This window comes from Monodon monoceros, unplaced genomic scaffold (genome assembly GCF_005190385.1).
Source record: "Monodon monoceros isolate NGI ecotype Baffin Bay Population unplaced genomic scaffold, NGI_Narwhal_1 Super_Scaffold_13, whole genome shotgun sequence".
NCBI classification, from domain to species: domain Eukaryota; kingdom Metazoa; phylum Chordata; class Mammalia; order Artiodactyla; family Monodontidae; genus Monodon; species Monodon monoceros.
The window spans coordinates 63,462,374-63,480,984 of NW_021703769.1; the positions used below are offsets into that span (position 1 = coordinate 63,462,374).

At 44.7% G+C, this 18,611-nt stretch overlaps 1 protein-coding gene across 4 annotated transcripts in view; it reads left to right on the top strand.

Moving 5' to 3' along the window:
* TMC5 (transmembrane channel like 5) overlaps positions 1-18,611 on the top strand; it is a 39,094-nt gene extending 20,483 nt beyond the window's left edge. For 3 of the 4 annotated variants that reach the window (XM_029221478.1, XM_029221479.1, XM_029221481.1), the window contains 11 exons: positions 707-858; positions 5,021-5,099; positions 5,872-5,969; positions 7,605-7,700; positions 11,432-11,507; positions 11,685-11,818; positions 14,350-14,523; positions 14,930-15,008; positions 16,289-16,393; positions 17,794-17,836; positions 18,565-18,611. In XM_029221478.1, the coding sequence (XP_029077311.1) occupies positions 707-858; positions 5,021-5,099; positions 5,872-5,969; positions 7,605-7,700; positions 11,432-11,507; positions 11,685-11,818; positions 14,350-14,523; positions 14,930-15,008; positions 16,289-16,393; positions 17,794-17,836; positions 18,565-18,611 (1,083 nt within the window). The remainder of the gene's footprint in view (positions 1-706; positions 859-5,020; positions 5,100-5,871; positions 5,970-7,604; positions 7,701-11,431; positions 11,508-11,684; positions 11,819-14,349; positions 14,524-14,929; positions 15,009-16,288; positions 16,394-17,793; positions 17,837-18,564) is intronic. The other variant, XM_029221480.1, reaches the window with a different exon arrangement.

Genomic DNA, 18,611 nt, shown 5'->3' on the forward strand with positions numbered 1-18,611 from the left:
GCCTGGGGGTGGGGAATGGGAAATTGTCAGACATCAAATAAATCCACTGGAGTCCCTTACCCCAAGGGCGTCTGGCAGAGGGGCAGCCCAGGCTTCCCTCCAGCCAAACACCTGAAGGCAGGGGCACCCCTCTGACCCTCATACAAATGTGCAGCAGGTTGCTAGCAGAGGCTCCCCTTGCCCCTAATTCAGCACCTGAGGACAGGCGAAGCCTGGTGAAATGAACAAGGGCATGCAGGAGAGGGGAGGAGAAATTCCCTTGTGTGGTAGCTTCAGTGACTCAAGCTTTCGCTCCGAAGGCCAGGAGCACATTCTCATTCTTCCAAACCTCTTGGTAAGGAAAGTAAAGTCACAGAATGGCTGTTGGAGCTCAGGTCCCTGAGTCTGATAGACCAGGGTTCGAATCTGCCACTTCCTAGCTGGGTGACCCTGGGCAAGTATCTTCACCTCTCTGAGCCTCAGGTTGTCCATCAGTTAAGTCTATTAACACCCACCTGCTGGGCTGTAGTGGGAATTAAAACGTCATGTGGGTAATTCTCAGCCCAGGGTAAGTGCTGGATAAATGGTACCATAATAGCTAACCTCAGAGGATCTACTTCTGCGGTTTTCCCATCGTGACTATGGGAGTGGGAGGGTCTTCTGAGTCAGGCAGAGAGGGGTCCAGGGTACAGTTGGCATCTTGATTCTTTCCCTCCATCCCCTGTAGTTCCTGGCGAACCACAGGAACCCCGGGACGGTACTGTTACTGCCTTTTGTTGTGTCCTGCATCAATCTGGTCATGCCTCGCTTCTACTCCATGTTCAGGCTGGTGGAGCGCTATGAGATGCCAAGGCATGAAGTCTACAGCCTCCTGATCCGGTAAGTGTGGCTATCACTCCCCACACCAGCTTCCATTTTTATGGAGGGAAATGGATGGAAGCTAGAAAGGGTTACACTCAAGTATCAAAGTTCTGTTTTCCAGAAAGAATTTCAAGAATAAAGTGTGTTTTTATGGTATGGGTTAACAGCCATGAAGTCCAAAGGGCCCTGAGGAAATACAGTTATTGAGTACATCTGCCTTTTGCTCAGAGTAATAGCTTATCTTTCCCAATTGCTCCCAGCCTGAGGATTAACATAGTTCTCAGTTATGAGATGTACAGATGGGCAGGTTGTGCACTGCACAAATGTTCTTGGCTAAGGCGTTGTGTGGGGACTGATATCATCCAGTGTTCCCATGAGTCAAACTGTGAGGCTGAGTACCCACCCACTGAATCATCCGGGAGGAACAGGTGCATTTTTGTAGTTCAGCCACCCAAATGGAAGTGGAGGGGTTGCTTTTTGGCAATTCATTGGCTGGGAAGGGGTGGCTTTTTGTGATTCCCACAAAGGCACTGTATGTGCTAGAGGTGACCCCACAGTTTAGATAAACAGAGTATAAAACTACCCAAACTGTGTCCTTATTGCTTCCTCCTGGCTAGTGCCCTGACCAGTTCCTGGTTACGGTGGTGTTTATAATGATAAGGCTGTACATGCAGATTGACTTTCTTTACTGATCAATTCCAGAGCCGTTACCTTACCGTGGCCTCTGAGATCTGGCTCCTGGCCAGCTCTCCAACTTCATTTTCTGCTTCCCCCCGTTCTTCGTCAGTGCCCCCAGCCTTACCTTCTGATTGTTCACAAACATGCCAAACTGCCTACCCACCTCAGGACCTTTGCACTGGCCATTCCTTGCTCCTGGAATAGCTTATCTATGCTTATGTCTATGTTTATAGTTTCTTCATACAGATCTTAAACATTTCTGTTACCCTTAAATTTGTAACAAGCATATTTTAACACACGCATACGCATATATACACATATATGTTTTAGATCAGCAGTTAGCAAACTACAGCCTGCAGGCCCAGCCTGCCTCCCATTTTCATAAATAAAGTCTTATTGGAGTGCAGCCATGTCCAGTGGTGACATATTATCTATGGCTGCTTTCCTGCTACAACTGCAGAGTTGGGACACAGACTGCATGGCCTGCAAGGTCAAAAATATTTACTGTCTGGCCTTTCACAGAAAAAGTTGGCTGATTTCTAAGATTAATGTTTAGAGTTAATCTATATATGTATTATTCTCCTGAAGAAAAGAATCTGAGAAAGCCTTCAGTTCTACCCACCCTACATGTCTGGGTGCCTCCTTTCAACGGTTAGGAACAATTGGGATTTTGTGTGTGTGGTTAAAGAAACCATTTTAAATGTACAATTCAGGGGCATAAAACAATTTTTTTGGACATACACATTAAGTTTGACTGGCTTCTTTGCTCACCAGTGTTTGTTAAATGTATCCTACTTACAACTTCCTCGTTTTATAACAGACGATAAGACATCATTTTAGAGTAGATATCAGGATGGTCAGCCTTCTAAGTACTTCCACGTTCCCACATGTCTTTTATTTTGCCTTTCTACTTGAATGTGGGTTTGAATGGGCCAAAGACTCTGTATTCTAACTTCCTCTTCTGAGGTCTGCAGGTGTTGCTTTGAGGTTTTCTGACATCTGGCATGGTCAAATAATCACCCAGCTGCCCTTTCCAGACGCTTCGTATCTGCTGTCTCTAAGCTCCGGGCATCCTCAGAACTACCACAAGCTCTGAGGAAGTCCTCTGCCAAATTTGTTTTAAACTGGGGTTTTCTCCAACCCCTTTTGATATTTTAATCTTTCTTTAATCTTTTCATATTTTTATTTCTGCTTTCTATTTTCCATAAATTCCTCTGTATTTCTGGTCTGTCCTTGGTGACTTGTTTTCCTCTGCTTTATGGGTCTTTTAGCTTTTAACTTTTCTATCGTTTCAATGGAAGTTGGATAGAGAGGTGGTAGGCATGTATGCTCAGTGTGTCATTCTGATCTAATCCCTTTATCTAATTTGCATTTTTCTGATCCCAACAGCGATTCATTCTCTTTTAATATATATTAGCCCTATGTATTGCTTCATAAAATATTTAAGATCGTCTCTACACGCAGAGAAAATGAGAAAGCTCAGAAATAGACAATCATTCTGACCTATGATAAGCTTCTCTTGGCTTAGAAGAGTGTGTTTTCCAGTTTAACCTGGAGTTATACTGCAGTAAATGTATATAAAGTTCTGACACCCATTCTGATGTGTGGGGTTTTCCCACATCACTAAGCCATTCTCCACTATCAGTTGGTGTCCTATAATTTAATTCAACTCTGACACTATCTACCTGGAGATAGCGTCAGATCCCACAAGGTAAGGGCTCAGTCCCACAAGACTGCCCCCACCCCTACTTCAGATGCCAGTCGCAAATCCATGTTGTCACCCGGGCTTCTGACCGACTAGCTAGAGATGGGAGGTTCCAACGAACTTCTCCTCAGGTTTGATTAGTTTGCTAGAGCGGCCCACATAATTCAGAGAAACACTTTACTTACTAGATTACTGCTTTATTATAAAAAAATATAACTCAGGGACAGCCAGGTAGAAGAGATATGTAGGGCAAGGTTTGGGGAAGGGGTGCGGAGATTCCTTGTCCTCTCAGAGATTTCCACTCTCTCCAAATATTGTCCTGTCACCAATCCAGAAGCTCTCTGAACCCCCTCCTTTTGGTTTTTTATGGAGACTTCATTACATAGACATGATTGATTAAATGATTGGCCACTGGTTGTTGAACTCAATCTCCAGCCCCTCTCCCCTCCCTGGAGTCTGAGATAGGCAAGCTGAGTTCAGACCTTCTAATCACAAGATTGGTTGTCATGGCAACCAGCCCCTAAACTTAATAGACCTCAGGGCTTCCCAACAGTCACTTCATTAATATAACAAACGGCACCTTGATAGCTCTCCTCATTTAGAAAATTCCAACGGCTTTAGGAGCTCAGTGCCAGAAAAGGGAAAGAAGACCAAACACATATTTCTTATTATAAATCACAGTATCACTGTATACTAAGGTGTTAATCCAGTAGCTATTGAGGGTCTACTCTAGGCTAAGCACTGGGTAAGAGGTTTGGGATCTGGAGTTGAAAAGACAGATCCTGTCCCTTTCTTCACAATGTTGTCTAGCGCAATGGTTCTCTACTTTTAGCATGCACCAGAATTACCTGGAGGGATTGCTGGGCCCCAACCCCAGAGTTTCTGATTCAGCAGATCCGGGTTGAGGCCAGAAAGTGTGCCTTTCTAACAAGTTTACAGATGCTACTGCTGGTCTGGGGACCACACTTTGAGAATCACTGCTCTAGTGGTGCATGATTCTTGACACACCAAGGCTGAAGACTTCCTAAAACCAGAAGGTATTGATTTAGGCAAAGTGACTGGGTTTAAGACCTCAGGCTGTTAAATCAGATGGTCCTCGGTTTGAACCTTTGCCATCCCCCTAAATAGTGTGATCTCATACAAGTTATTTCATCTCTCTGCCTTTCAGTTTCCTCATCGGTAAGATAGGCATAAGATACCATCTACCTGATGATAGAGTTGTAAAGGTTAAGAGGGATGATTTGATAAAGTGCTTAGCATGTTTACTGTCCATGGTAGCACCCGATGAATAGTATGTATATGTACTACTATTGCAGTGAGAAATGAAATCATGTAGTTTGTATCAGGTGTATCAGTCAGAATAAATGGGGTGAAACTGTGGTAACAAATATCCCCCACCTCGAGCTTTCAGTGGCCTAGAATGCAAATGTTTATTTCTTGTCCATGCTACGTGCCCATTGTGGATTGGCAGGGGATTTCTGCTCACGTTAGTCACTCAGGGGTCCAGGCTGAGATCGCAGCAACCATCTCAAATACTTCCGATTGTCATTCCAGAGGGAAGACAGTGAGTCTTGAAGAGCCTCACTGGCATTTAAATGCTCTAGTCTAGAAGTGACACAAAATGACATACATCATTTCTGCTCACAACTCATTTGCCAGATCTAGCCATATAGCCCCACTCAACCACAGGGGGGCAGGAATTTCCATCCTACTGTATACCCCAAAGGAAATATTGGCAAACAGCACTGATGACTGCTGTGGAGGGTAATGGTAGTTGTCTTCACTTCTGTTTTTTAGAAACATCCTTCTGAAATTATCAATCGTTGGAATTCTTTGTTACTATTGGATCAACACTGTGGCCCTGGCTGGTGAAGAGGTGAGATTTCCATGCTGTTTTGCCTTAAGTTTGCCTTTGACCACCAGGGAGGAAGTGAGTTTCTCAAGAGCTTCTGCTTATGGTATTAGAGCAGATATCATGTTATTTTTCCATCCATCTGTCCATCTACTTATCCATCTATTCATCTAATCATCCATCAATTCTTCCATCCATCCTTCCATCCATCCTTGGGCTGTACACCTGAAACTTTCCTCATTCAGCCAAATCTAAAAGCTCTCAATCCATCAGCTCATAGCACTGACTTCCTACAGAGGTAGCTAACCACCAGTTTCATAAGCTGATTAATTCAACCTTCCCGTTTGTGCTAGTCTGCTAAACCTCTAGGCCACTTTCTTAATCAAGAAGATATTAATTGATTTTTCATAAGGTTAATAAGCAAAAGGAGTGGAGGCATTATTAGCCATTGACACCTCCTGCTCTCCTTGGTTAAGAAACGGGATCCAGAGGGCATAGAACAAAGAAGAAAAGTGTTAAAGGGGAGAGCTAGTGAGAAGGGAAAGTTTGGGTACCTGAGGAGGGCAAGCCTTAATGGGGGAAGAAGGAGCACAGGAAGAGAATAAACATTCTTGAAAACAAATTCACCCTAAAGGTGCATTTCTGTTGAGAGTGGGTCTGCTTTTCTGGGCACACAAAAACTCAGTCAAACTAAGCCACCAGCCACATTCTTATGAGCACAGGGGGCCAGGAACAGATGGGAACTAAGTGGAGACAACAGCCTCCTCCCACATCCCAAATCTTGTTTGCCTTCCAGTGTTGGGAAACCCTCATTGGCCAAGAAATCTACCGGCTCCTTCTCATGGATTTTGTGTTCTCTTTAACTGATTCCTTCCTGGGGGAGTTCCTGAGGAGGTAAATATTTGTTTGTCTCCGAGTAATTATATCTGACGTTGTAACCAGAGCCATAGTCCTGGCTGAGCATGAAGTGTGGGTCCCTTCTGTACTCTAAGTGTATGTTGTTCTAAGTGTATGTTGTTCTAAGTCTGCCTATTGTCCTTTGAAATATTGTTTTCTTCTGAATTAACTGAAATTTCATCTTGACCTGACAGTCCTGTTGTCAAAGTTCATTTAGTTCAATTGGCCCTATGCAATCTCCTGAGAAAGTTCTAGAAATTAAACACAGAAACAGAGAGTCATTTGAAATCTTATCCACAATAGACCATTTTAATATTCTAGTCTATGTATATTCCTCCAGATTTGTCTATGCACTGCTTTGTGTGTGTGTATACTATATAATTTTCAAAGACAAAAATGGGGTCACACTGCAAAATCGCCATGGAGTTTGCTCTCACTAATTCTGTCAGTAGGCCTTGTCATCTTTCCATGCCTGTACCTATAGATTTATCTCATTGCTTTCATTGAATTTAATTAATGCACGAATTTTTATTTTAGACTCCAGGTGTGCAGGATTAGGGCAATGTCATCACTGGCCCATGTGTGGTCCTCTTATTTATTCATTTATTTTATAATAATATTATGAGCATCTCATTCCTAATAGACATTTACTTATTTTTGCAAGTTGCCCTAGTGATAAGATGGCATGGCACAATACTGATTCCTTCCTCAGGGGGTAGGTTGAAAGCCAAATTTCCTCACTCAGTTTGCCCAAACTCACTTTTAGTTCAGCCTCTGTCTAGGGTCTGGACATAAAGGTGAGAAGTTTTTTTTTGTTGTTTTGTTTATTTTTTACAACAGTTTTTTACTGGCAATTCCTCCGTAAGAAAAAAAATCAAAGTGGTCTCAAGTTTCTTCAGAATAAATGGGGACGTAGGTTCCTCCTTGTGGACTTAGAAAACAGGGAAACACCATTAACTCAATAGCAGTAACTGAAAGCTGAAAAATTTTGTTTATTTGGCTTGAGAGTGCTGAGTTTGGTCCCTGAAAAAAAAGGTTTAACAAGCAAAAGGTGGTATAAACGAGATAATAGTTGGGATAATTTAAATAATTATCTTATTTAAATAATGCCTATTTAAATTCATAATTAATTATCTGTTTAAATAGTAGTTGGGATAATTTAAATAATGTTCTCTAGAATTTTTTTTTTTTTTTTTTTTGCCGTACGCGGGCCTCTCACTATTGTGGCCCCTCCCATTGCGGAGCACAGGCTCCGGGACGTGCTGGCTCAGCGGCCATGGCTCACGGGCCCAGCCGCTCCGCAGCATGTGGGATCTTCCCGGACCGGGGCACGAACCCGTGTCCCCTGCATCGGCTGGCGGACTCTCAACCACTGCACCACCAGGGAAGCCCCTCTAGAATTTTTTTTGAACCACTTTAGCAGTACCTCCATTCGAATGCATTGTGTTAATTCCATTTTCCCTCAATTATTTCTTCAAAAACATGCTCATACTTGGAATTTTCAGAAATTTGCAAGGGAACTTATGACTTTATTCCAAACTGGTGAGGATTTGTCCTCCTTTTTCAATTGTGAGGAATCTTTTGAAAGAGGGAGTTGATGGTTTGGGTACTAAACTCATTACATTTTCACAGAATCATTGGGATGCGGCTTATCACAAGTCTTGGCCTACAGGAGTTTGACATTGCCAGGAATGTCCTAGAACTGATCTACTCACAAACTCTGGTGTGGTAAGTTTTGACAATCTTTGGCTTGCCCAGTGGTTCCAGCCCGACTGTGGACTAGGCGTTTTGGTGGCAATGCCCAGAATTTCAAAGCTGCATAGGTGATACCAAATCCAGCCAGTCTGAGAACCATGAATTCGTGTCCCAGACTGTTCTTTTCCTTTATGAGGACTTCAGCCAAGAATCAACATAGAGCAGGGATTCCTAACCTGGAGGGCCCTGGGCCGTATCCAGCCTGCAAGTGTGTTTTTCTTGTCCGATGCAGTGCTTTTTCTAAAAATTTGAATTAACCACCAGTATTTAAGAATCAGGGGATTTCACGTAAAATTTAAAATTTTTGACTTCTCGCCAAAAAAGGAAAGATCTAGATCATCTCCCATTATGGTAACAATTGGCTGGGCCTTGAGCTGGGGTGAGTGGTTCCAGTTTGCTGCAGACCCACCTTGAACTATTGTCTCCCCAGTATTGATTTGCCATTTCTTGTTGCCCTTATGCTGTCAGTTTTTTTATGGTAGAAAACTTTACTTTGTATTGATATCTCAACAGAACTGGGAAAATAAAGGCAGAGAAAGTTGCCTTACACTTGATCTGCTTCACTCCCTGGTGGTGGGGCCCTGGTGGGACCTCTGGAGCCTTTGGGGTTTGCCACCTCAATTTTGGCAATTGTGCATGCGTGCATGTGCATGTGTGTGTGCGCATGTGTGTGTGAGCATGCATGTGTGTTTTGAGGATAGCCAGCTAGTTGCATCAAATTTTTGACAAGTTCACCTAGAAACTCAAAGCGATAGCCAATGACTATTTTTATTTATTTATTTTAACATGATGTAGCTAATGCCAGAATTCTGCATGACATATTACGTTGCCAGGTTCCATCTTTTGGGGGGTTGCTAATCTGAAAGTAGGGGATTTGGAGTTGAACAAACTTGGATTCTGGGGCTGGCTCTTCTACTCACTGAGGTCACTGAGCTTCTCTGAGCCTCAGTCTCCTCATCTGTCAAATGCACATAATAATAGCTACCTTTGAATTGTGTTGAGGATTAAATCAGATGATACAAGAAAACTGCTTTGCAATCTCCAATGTGCCATACAACTGTAAAGTGCTTTATTTTCCAGCTCTTTAAAGTTGCCCCGGGTGATTTGGCTATCTGCAAATAACTCACTAATGTCAATGAATTTATTTTTGGAGGTGGTGAGGACTTTTTCTTTGTGTAGTTTAGGTGATGCATTTGCACACTGCCAGGTCACCCACTGGCAACTGGGCAGTTTACAAAGGCCTTTTACTCACATTATCTCAATGAACAGGATGCCATTGGGCAAATAACATAAACTCTCTCTAAACCTTGGTTTTCTAATCTGTAAATGGGGGCGATGCTCGTACCTACTTCACGGGGTTTTGGTAAGGATTAAATGAGAAAATGTATGCATTAAGTGCTTAGCGAGTAACTGATTCAGAAATGTTTATAAGTAGGGATATTACATGGCTGTTGTTATCCTTAAGGGCTCTTTTTAAAAAATTGTTGTAAAAAACACATAACATAAAATTTACCGTCTTAACCACTGGTAAGTGTACAGTTCAGTAGTGTTGAGTACATTCACATTGCTGTGTAACCAATCTCCAGAACTTTTTCACCTTGCAAAATTGAAACTCTGTACCCATTAAACAACAACTCCCCATTCCCTCTCCCCTCCAGCCCCTGGCAACCAGCACTCTACTTTCTGTTTCTTTGAGTTTGACTAGTCCAGATACTTCATATAAGCGGACTCACATAGAATGTATCTTTTTGTGACTCGTTTATTTCACTTAGCATAATGTCCTCCAGATTCATCCATACAGCATGTGTTAGTTAGAATTTCCTTCCTTTGTAAGGTTGAATAATACTCCATTGTGTGTATGTACCACATTTTGTTAATCCATTCATCTGCCAGTGGACACCAGGGTTACTTATGCTTTTTAGATATTGTGAATAATTCTACTATGAATATGGGTGTACAAATATATCTTTGAGACCCTGTTTTCAATCCTTTTTGATATATACACAGAAGTGGAATCGCTGGATTGTATGGTACTTATGAGCACTCAAATTTTTTGTTGTTTAATAAGTAATGCGGGTAAGTCATCTGATTCAGTATCCAGGTTTTTGAATCCTAGAGGCTGAGCCCTCATACTATTGACCATTTGACAGAGATTCCCAAGGGAAGTGTTAGCTTCGAGGCGGGAAAGCTTACAATGAGATGCTCGTTATTCTGGGCCTTTAAGGTTTTTGTTAATAAATCATAAATAAGCACAATCGAAAACACACATATCTTTTCCTTTCTCCGTGGCAATTATAGATTTAATCTCTGTGGGTTTTAGGAGAATATTGCCTTTGATGATGAGCTTTAAAAGAAGATAATAGAGTGACAGAAATTGAGTGTATGTTAGGGATGATGGTAGAAAATGAGGTGAGGAAAATGTTTCCCAAACTTTAGTCTTTTGTACACCAGCCTGCCTATTTTTTGGGCATATCTATCTATCACCTGTACTGTTTTTGACTTAATATTATCTTTTAAATTGTTTGCCTTTTAAAAATTTAAATATATTTTTAATGAGTCTTTATCATCATCAATGGAAAATCATATCATTTGACAGAAATTGCAAGTAATTTGAAAAATAAAATCAATCCCATCACAAAAAGTCATTAAATTCTAGCTAGGGCTTCCCTGGTGGTGCAGTGGTTGAGAGTCCACCTGCCGATGCAGGGGACACGGGTTCGTGCCCCGGTCCGGGAAGATCCCACATGCCGCGGAGCAGCTGGGCCCGTGAGCCATGGCTGCTGAGCCTGTGCGTCCGGAGCCTGTGCTTCGCAGCGGGAGGGGCCACGACAGTGAGAGGCCCGCGTACCGCTAAAAAAAAAAAAAAAAAAAAAAAAAAATTCTAGCTAGATGCTGCTGTCTGTCAAGGCTCTCAGTCTAAAGGCTGCTTCTTTTTTTAAAGAAATGGAGGTTGGCAAGTGTTAGGACTTAAGGACATTCGAGCACCAAACTGAGATTTTTTTTTTCTTTTGGCCTCGGAAGCACTGGGGAGAGCTGAGTAACTCGATGCCGTTTAATGCCTGTCCCTGCAGGACCTCAGGCCTTCTTGAACGCCAAAGGGGGAGGAGGAATTCACGTCCCACATGTGGGACACCTGGATTAGGGCTGGCTGAAGGCCTCTGGTGGTTTAATTGATGGCTGTGTGGGTAGCATTCTCTGCAAAGTCTCTTTTCCAGAGCTGTGGATACTGTGCATGGTGGGACTTGCCTACTTTGCTGGGCTGGAGTCAGGCTCCCTCTGTATGAGTTTTCTAGGGTGGCTACAACAAAGTGCCACAGACCGGGTGGCTTAAACCACACACATTTATTTTCTCACAATTCTGGAGGCTCGAAATCCAAGATCAAGGTGTTGGCAGGGTTGGTTTCGTCTGAGGCCTCTGTCCTTGGCCTGTAGATGGTGCCTTCTCCCTGTGTCCTCACCTGGTCTTCTTCCCTCTGTATGAGTCTGTTAGGGCCCACATGAGGTTAGTGGCCTCATTTTACCTTAATTATCTCCTTAAAGGCCTTATCTCCAAATACAGTAGCATTCTGAGGTACTGGGTTAGGACTTCAACATATGAGTTTCGGAGGGACAGAACTCAGCCCATAACACCCTCTTTCCCTGCCCTCCGCACAGGTTCCCTGTGTCTCCCCTGATCTCTGACACTCATCCCCTTTCTCTCATAGGATTGGAACCTTCTTCTGCCCTCTGCTGCCCTTTATCCAAATGATGACTCTTTTCATCATGTTTTACGTCAAAAATGTGAGTCAGTCTGAAGGTGGAACCATTCGGCTTTTCTCAGTCCCATGTGACCCGGTGGTGGCTGGAATTGGGTGTGGGGGCTGCTGGGAAAGGTGTCAGGGAGCTGGTGTCTAGCTGGGGTCCCTCTGGCCTGCTTCTCCGGCTACAGAAGGGAGGTGACGGCTTCTCTCTCTTCAGATCAGCCTCATGATGAATTTCCAGCCCCTGAGCAAAGCCTGGCGGGCCTCACAGATGATGACTGTCTTCATCTTTTTGCTGTTTTTCCCGTCCTTCACCGGGGTCCTGTGCACCCTGGCCATCACCATCTGGAGGTAGGAGATGGCAGCCTTGGGGTGGGTGCGTGTTTTACCATATAGGTTTTATCATTCTTCAGGTATGGTGAGGCCAGCAGATCAGGAGACGACTGCCACTGAAAAAATAATTTGTTATAGTCACAGACCCCAAAGGGAGGGGGCACATCACACCGTGGGTGGGTCACATGGGGAGGCACAAGGGTCCATCAGAGGCAGAGGGAGAGAGCAGTCAACGTGGTCAAAAGTCTTTATTGTGGTTTCGGTGGGGAGGAAAGGGAAAGGCAGGGTTAGCGTGCTTAGGAGGGGTGAGTTTGAATAATCTCAGCAGGCTCTGGGGTATAGGGACCCTCTGGAGTTAGCTGGTATGTGACCCTGGGGTGATGGGGGCAGAGGAACAGGGCCCAGAGTGTAAGCACTTGAGAGAGGAGGTGGAGGTGGGATGGGGGCTCAGGTTTGCATATGAAAGGCATGCTTTGTAGGCTAGCCCTGGGAAAGGCAGTCTCTGCAGGATCAGTAAGGCCCCAGATGTCACAGGTCAGAATAAAAAGACATGCTTCATTCAGTGTTTAACCCAAGTTGCCTTGGTGACCAACAGATGCTACAACCAAGGGAGGCAATATATCCAAGTTGGGTCACCACCTGCCAGGTGCCCAGTCTTGATGGCACAGCTTCCTTACTTCCTTCAAGTTCTGCAGCTTCCCAGCTGGGGAGAAGGCAGCTCTCCACATGCAGAACAGAACTTCCTCTAATGAACTGAAAGGCCCTGTCTGGTCAGGCTCCCTCTTACCTCTCCAACCTCACCCCCATGGCTCCATCCTACTCCAGCCTCAAGGCTCTCAGTCTGTTCCTGGGACCCTGGGAGCCTCTCCTCACATGGGATGGGGCTACATCTTTGAATTGCTCTCCCCAGTCCCTTTGCTTGGCGGCCTTCCTTCCACCCTCATCTCAAAAGTCCTCTTGAAGACCTGACTTTCACCACCATCCTCGTCTTCTGTCAGCAACCCCCTCCTCTCTCTCTCTCTCAGGGTGGTTTCCTTTGTTCGTTCCCTAGTTCGTGTCAGAAATGCCTCTGAATCTTTGTTTAATTGCATGCTCATTGCTTGACCATCTTTCCCACTAGAACCTGGGAGGGCAGGTATCATGTCTGTCTTGTTTACTGTGGACTCTCCAGGGCTTAGTATCTAGCACAGAGCCTGGTACTGATCTCGAGGAGACGGCAGTGAGCGTTGGCTTGAAGCAGGATCTTAGTTCCCTGCCCAGGACTTGAACCTGGGTAGCCTGGCTGAAAACCAGGAATCCTAGCTGCTAGACCAGCGAGGGCTAGAGGCTAGAAGCAAAGTTCCCCTGGCTCTTGCCCCGTTTGAAAGCAAGAATATTTCAAGGAGGCAAAAACTGTAAAAACAGGTACAAAGTTTATTATTAGAGACACAGCACAGCAAGTGGGAGAGCACACAGGGAAACAGTTTTTTAAATTTAAGACAGAAGCAAGGCAGAGATACACACCTGGAGAGAAAAGGGTGTGGGTGTCCTCCCTAATGAGGAGGAATGCAGTAAAGAGGCGGTTAGGTCATTTATATAGAGCAGTTCTTGCACAACTTTTAGCCAAGATGGATTCCAGCGCAGAGGCCTGTGGGAGGCTTGGCATCACCTATTATGGGGTGGAGTCCCCTCCTTTTTAACCCCAAGGAGCCTTTCTGTGCATATGTAGTCAGGGAGGTCTCCGTGACCTCAAGAATCAGAAATATGTGTTCTCTTTATCTGGGCAGGACTCAGCTCCTCTCTGCCCCTGCCATTACTGTTAAAGTGTCCACTGGAGACAAAGTCCAGCTATTCACCCTGTTCCTGTTGTTATTTCTATCTGGAAGTATAGAAAGGAAACTGGCTTGTAAATGTCTAACCTGGAGCCCATCTATCTCCTGCCTCAGTACAAGGGCAGTAAACCTTTGTAGAATGAATGAGCAACCGAACACACAACAAGGGAGTTGATTTTTAGGATACTCGTGGAACTGGAACCATGAGGGTCTCAGCGGCTTCAGGGCAGGCTCCTCTGTTGTGTGATGTCCTTGACTCTCTCGCCGTGTTTACTCTCTTTTCTCTCTTCCTGACCAGTTCCTTGTTGCCTTCTAGTTTCTGCTTGTTCACAACAACTGACTTCATGTGGCCATTATTACCACAACTCCAGCTTCCCTAGATTACAGCCTCCCATCTTTGTATTTCTTAGTTCAAGTTCCTAAGGAAGAGAGTCTGATCGTCCCAGTTCATTTCTTTGTGCCAGGATACCACTGAGGCCTCTGCCTGGTCTTTGGATTGGTTACGGTTGGATCAGGTGATACCCCTGTCCAAGAGCTGGTCCTTGGAGTGCAGGTCATGAAAACAAAACACACCAGCTGGGGCTATGAGCGACAGGGTTTCCTTTGCAGGGAGATGTGGGTGGAGCAGGTAAGAATTGCTGGTTCCATGTTCAGAGCCCAGAAATGACTGGGCTATTCTAGAGTAAACTATACCTGAGTCTGGCACTAGAGATGCTTCTCTGTCCCCTTTTTTATCAGATTGAAACCTTCAGCTGACTGTGGCCCGTTTCGAGGTCTGCCCTTCTTCATTGAGTCCATCTACAGGTGGATTGACACCCTGAGTCAAAGTCGCAGCTACCTGTGGGTTGTTTGGATCTACCAGAACCTCGTCGGCAGCGTGCACTTCTTCTTCATCCTCACCCTCATTGTATTGTAATTGGGGGCCCTTGGAAAACTAGGGGGGGAAATACCTCATCTACACGTCATGTGGGCAGCCGAGGGCTGTTTGGTGGGAAGGCAAAGACTACAGTGGGGCTCAGTGTTCTGGGTCATCCCGACTCTGCCCTTGAGTTTTTCTACAAGTTATTTAATATCTTCTTATCATTTTGGGGGGGGGTCTGTTTTTTTTTTTTGCGGTACGCGGGCCTCTCACTGTTGTGGCCTCTCCCGTTGCGGAGCACAGGCTCCGGTGGCCATGGCTCACGGGCCCAGCCACTCCGCGGCATGCGGGATCCCCCTGGACCGGGGCACGAACCCGTGTCCCCCGCATCGGCAGGCAGACTCCCAACCACTGCGCCACCAGGGAAACCCTGCCATTCTTTCTTTTCTTCTCTTCCAGAATCATCACTTACCTTTACTGGCAGATCACAGAGGGAAGGAAGATTATGATCAGACTGCTCCATGAACAGATCATTAACGTGAGTCCCATTGGATCCCTTTGTTATTCTCCCCTCCTTTTTAACATTTGGTAATGGAAATTTTCAAACACTGTCCAAAATAGAGAATAGTACAATGAACCTTCCCACCACCTAGCCCTGACAACCATTAACCTTTGCATACTCTTATGTCCTCTACACTATCTCTTTGCTGTAAATCTCGATTATTTTCAAGCAAAGTCCTAGCCTTTATATCATTTTATCTGTAGACTCTTCTATATGCCTGATACACCCTTTTAAAAAACATAACCACGGTACCAATCATCACACGTAAAAGAAAATTTAATAATTCCTTACTATCATCTTATAGTCAGTCAATGGTCAAATTTCCCCAACTGTCCCATTAAGTGTCTTTTTTTTTTTGCGGTACGCGGGCCTCTCACCGCTGTGGCCTCTCCCATTGCGGAGCACAGGTTCCGGACGCGCAGGCTCAGTGGCCATGGCTCACCGGCCCAGCTGCTCTGCGGCATGTGGGATCTTCCCGGACTGGGGCACGAACCCGTGTCCCCTGCATCGGCAGGCGGACTCTCAACCACTGCGCCACCAAGGGAAGCCCGCATTGCCTTTTTACAGCAGGATTACTCAAGTCAGAATCTGAAAAAGTGTCACATGTTGCATTTGGTTGATGTGTCGTTTACGTTTCTTTCAATCTATAGCTGTTCACACTTCCTGCTTCTCTTGCCATTTATTGTTGGAGAAACCAGGTCTTTTGTCTTGTAGTCGTTCCCACATTCTGGATATATCTGATTTGTAACCCTGTGGTGGTGTTTAGCACATTTATTTCTTTTTTCTTGTTTTTTAGCAAGTTTTAATTTATTTATTTTTGGCTGCGTTGGGTCTTCATTGCTGTGAGTGGGTTTTTCTCTAATTGCGGCGAGCGGGGGCTACTCTTCATTGCGCACGGGCTTCTCATTGTGGTGGCTTCTCTTGCTGGGGAGCAAGGGCTGTAGGCGCGCAGGCTTCAGTAGTTGTGGCGCACGGGCTTAGTGGCTCCGCGGCATGTGGAATCTTCCCGGACCAGGGCTTGAACCCGTGTCCCTGCATTGGCAGGCAGATTCTTAACCACTGCGCCACCACGGAAGTCCCGAGCACATTTATTTCTCTAACCTCTATTTTAAAATTAAAGAAACTGGGCTTCCCTGGTGGCGAAGCCAATGTCCAGGACCCTACCTGCCTAAAAATCAACCTTTCCATCATTTACTTCCCAACCCCACACCATCATTCATCCTCCATGTTTTTGTTTTTGTTTTCCTTCTTGGCAGGAGGGCAAAGACAAAATGTTCCTGATAGAAAAGTTGATCAAGCTGCAGGATATGGAGAAGAGAGCAAGCCCCACCTTGTTTACGCCGGAAAGGAGAGACGTGGAGGTGAGGCTGGAAGCCGCCTTGGGATCCCTGTGACACAGATTTGCCCTCCTGGGAAAAGTGCATCAGGAAACTAGAATCACATCAGGGCACTTCACTTTCTGTGTTTTAACATTTCTGTATTTTTTATTAAAAAAAAATAATACGCAGGCTTCCCTGGTGGCGCAGTGGTTGAGAGTCTGCCTGCTGATGCAGGGGACATGGGTTCGTGCCCCAGTCCGGGAAGATCCCACATGCCGCAGAGTGGCTGGGCCCATGAGCCATGGCCGCTGAGCCTGCACGTCCGGAGCCTGTGCTCCGCAGTGGGAGAGGCCACAACAGTGAGAGGCCCCCGTACCACACACACACAAAAATAAATAAATAATATGCATTCACCACGTTCTATGCCTGGCCCCATTCTAGGTTCTGGGGTTATCATGGTACCACAGTAGGGCTCTACCCTCTTGGGGCTTGCCTGCATCTTTTCCATAACCCAACCAAACAGAAATATATCCCACTGAGATGAAAAATGGCTTGAAATCTCACCCCACTAGGTTAATGCTTCAGTGTATATTCTTCCAGATCTTTCCCCCAGGCATCTGCAAACAAGCATGCATCTACTAACATTCTTGTTTATTTATTTATTACAAAAAAGGGGTTATATTTTACACATAACTCCCCCTCTCCCCGCTTAATACTATATCTCAGACATTGTTTCAGTCTGTACCAACTTGGACATTTGGGTTGTTTACAGTTTGTTTTTTTTTAATACTAAAAACGATATGTAATGAAACATTTTTTTATTATAATTGTTTTATGTGAGGGTTTTATCTGCCGTAGGCGTGCACATGATAGTGTTAACAGATATTGCCATATCACGCTCTTAAAAAGATTTTTACCAATTTCATTCTTAACAAGAGATGCCTGGAATCCTGCTCTAATACCAAAGCCTGTGCTGGCTTCCTTGGTGTCCTAGAAAATGTGGATAAACAGTAAACCCACGTTAATTCAAATGCTACTAGTTTTAGAAGCTATGATCTTGTCAGAAGAGACTGCCATGTCGTTTACTGCCTGTTCAAATTAATACCATCAGCACAACATAGGTAAGGGATCTAGAGGCCCAGCTCTAAGTCCTTTGAAGGCAAGGATTATGAGTGTACCTTTGCAGGTCCTAATATATTACCTGGTATATATTGTAAATGCTCAGTAAATATCTGTGAAATGAGTGATTAAATGAATGGAATCACTGCCCATAAAAATTGAAACAAAACATGTTTGATATTTCTATGGCTGAATCTTGGTCTTAATCTGTCACCTGTTAATATTAAAATGGTGAGGGCTCACAAGTCTCACCACTGATGCAGCAGGATCTGAGGTGTACACTCTCTTCCAGTGATGAGATTTCTTGTTTTCTTCTTTTTTAGCAATCTGGTCCTCTGCGTGTCAGAGAGCATGACGCTGCTCGAGGTGAGTGCCCGACTGGCACTGAGTAAGGCCTAATTCATCCAGATGATAGGTCCCAAGACAGAGGGTCAGAACTGCTCCTGTATCAGTCACTCGTTCAATTGCAAGAACTGGCCCAAATTGGCTTTAGCCAAAACTCAACAATAATTCTTGCTTTAGGTGTGGCCAGAAGCAGGGTCTCACAGTATGTCAGCAGAACCTGGTCTCTTTCTGTTCAGTTCTTTTCCACGTTATCTCCTGATAATTACAAGACAGCTTTCTTAGCTTCTTGTATCTTCTCAGATTCAAGTCTAGTGTGAAAGAGATCCAGATTCTCATTGTGTTTCATTGGATCTGAAACAATTGCTGTGGCCAAGAGACTGTGATGATTTCATTGGCCAGATCTGAGTCGCAGACCTCATCTCTAGATACAGGTGGTACAAACATACAGACCACAGGGACCGAGAGAGTGGAGAAGGGTGGCTTTCCAAAGAAAACCTGTGGCTGATGCCAGGAGAGGAATGAATGTTGGGGAGGAAACAAACAAATAAACCCATTCATCTTTTTGGAATAGCATTCACTGACAGCATCCAATGATGGGAGTTCAAGGGAGAGAATTGAAGAAACTTAAAAGGAGGAGGCAAGGAAGGCCTGAGAAGCTGCGGGATCTTGAAAGCTAATTTGGTTTTTCCCTTGGAGATACGGGGCAGTGTGCCTCTGTGCTAACTTCTCTTCTTCTGTATCAAACCCAGACCTGCGATTTAGGCGATCAGTTCAAGAAGATAATCCAAAGGCCTGA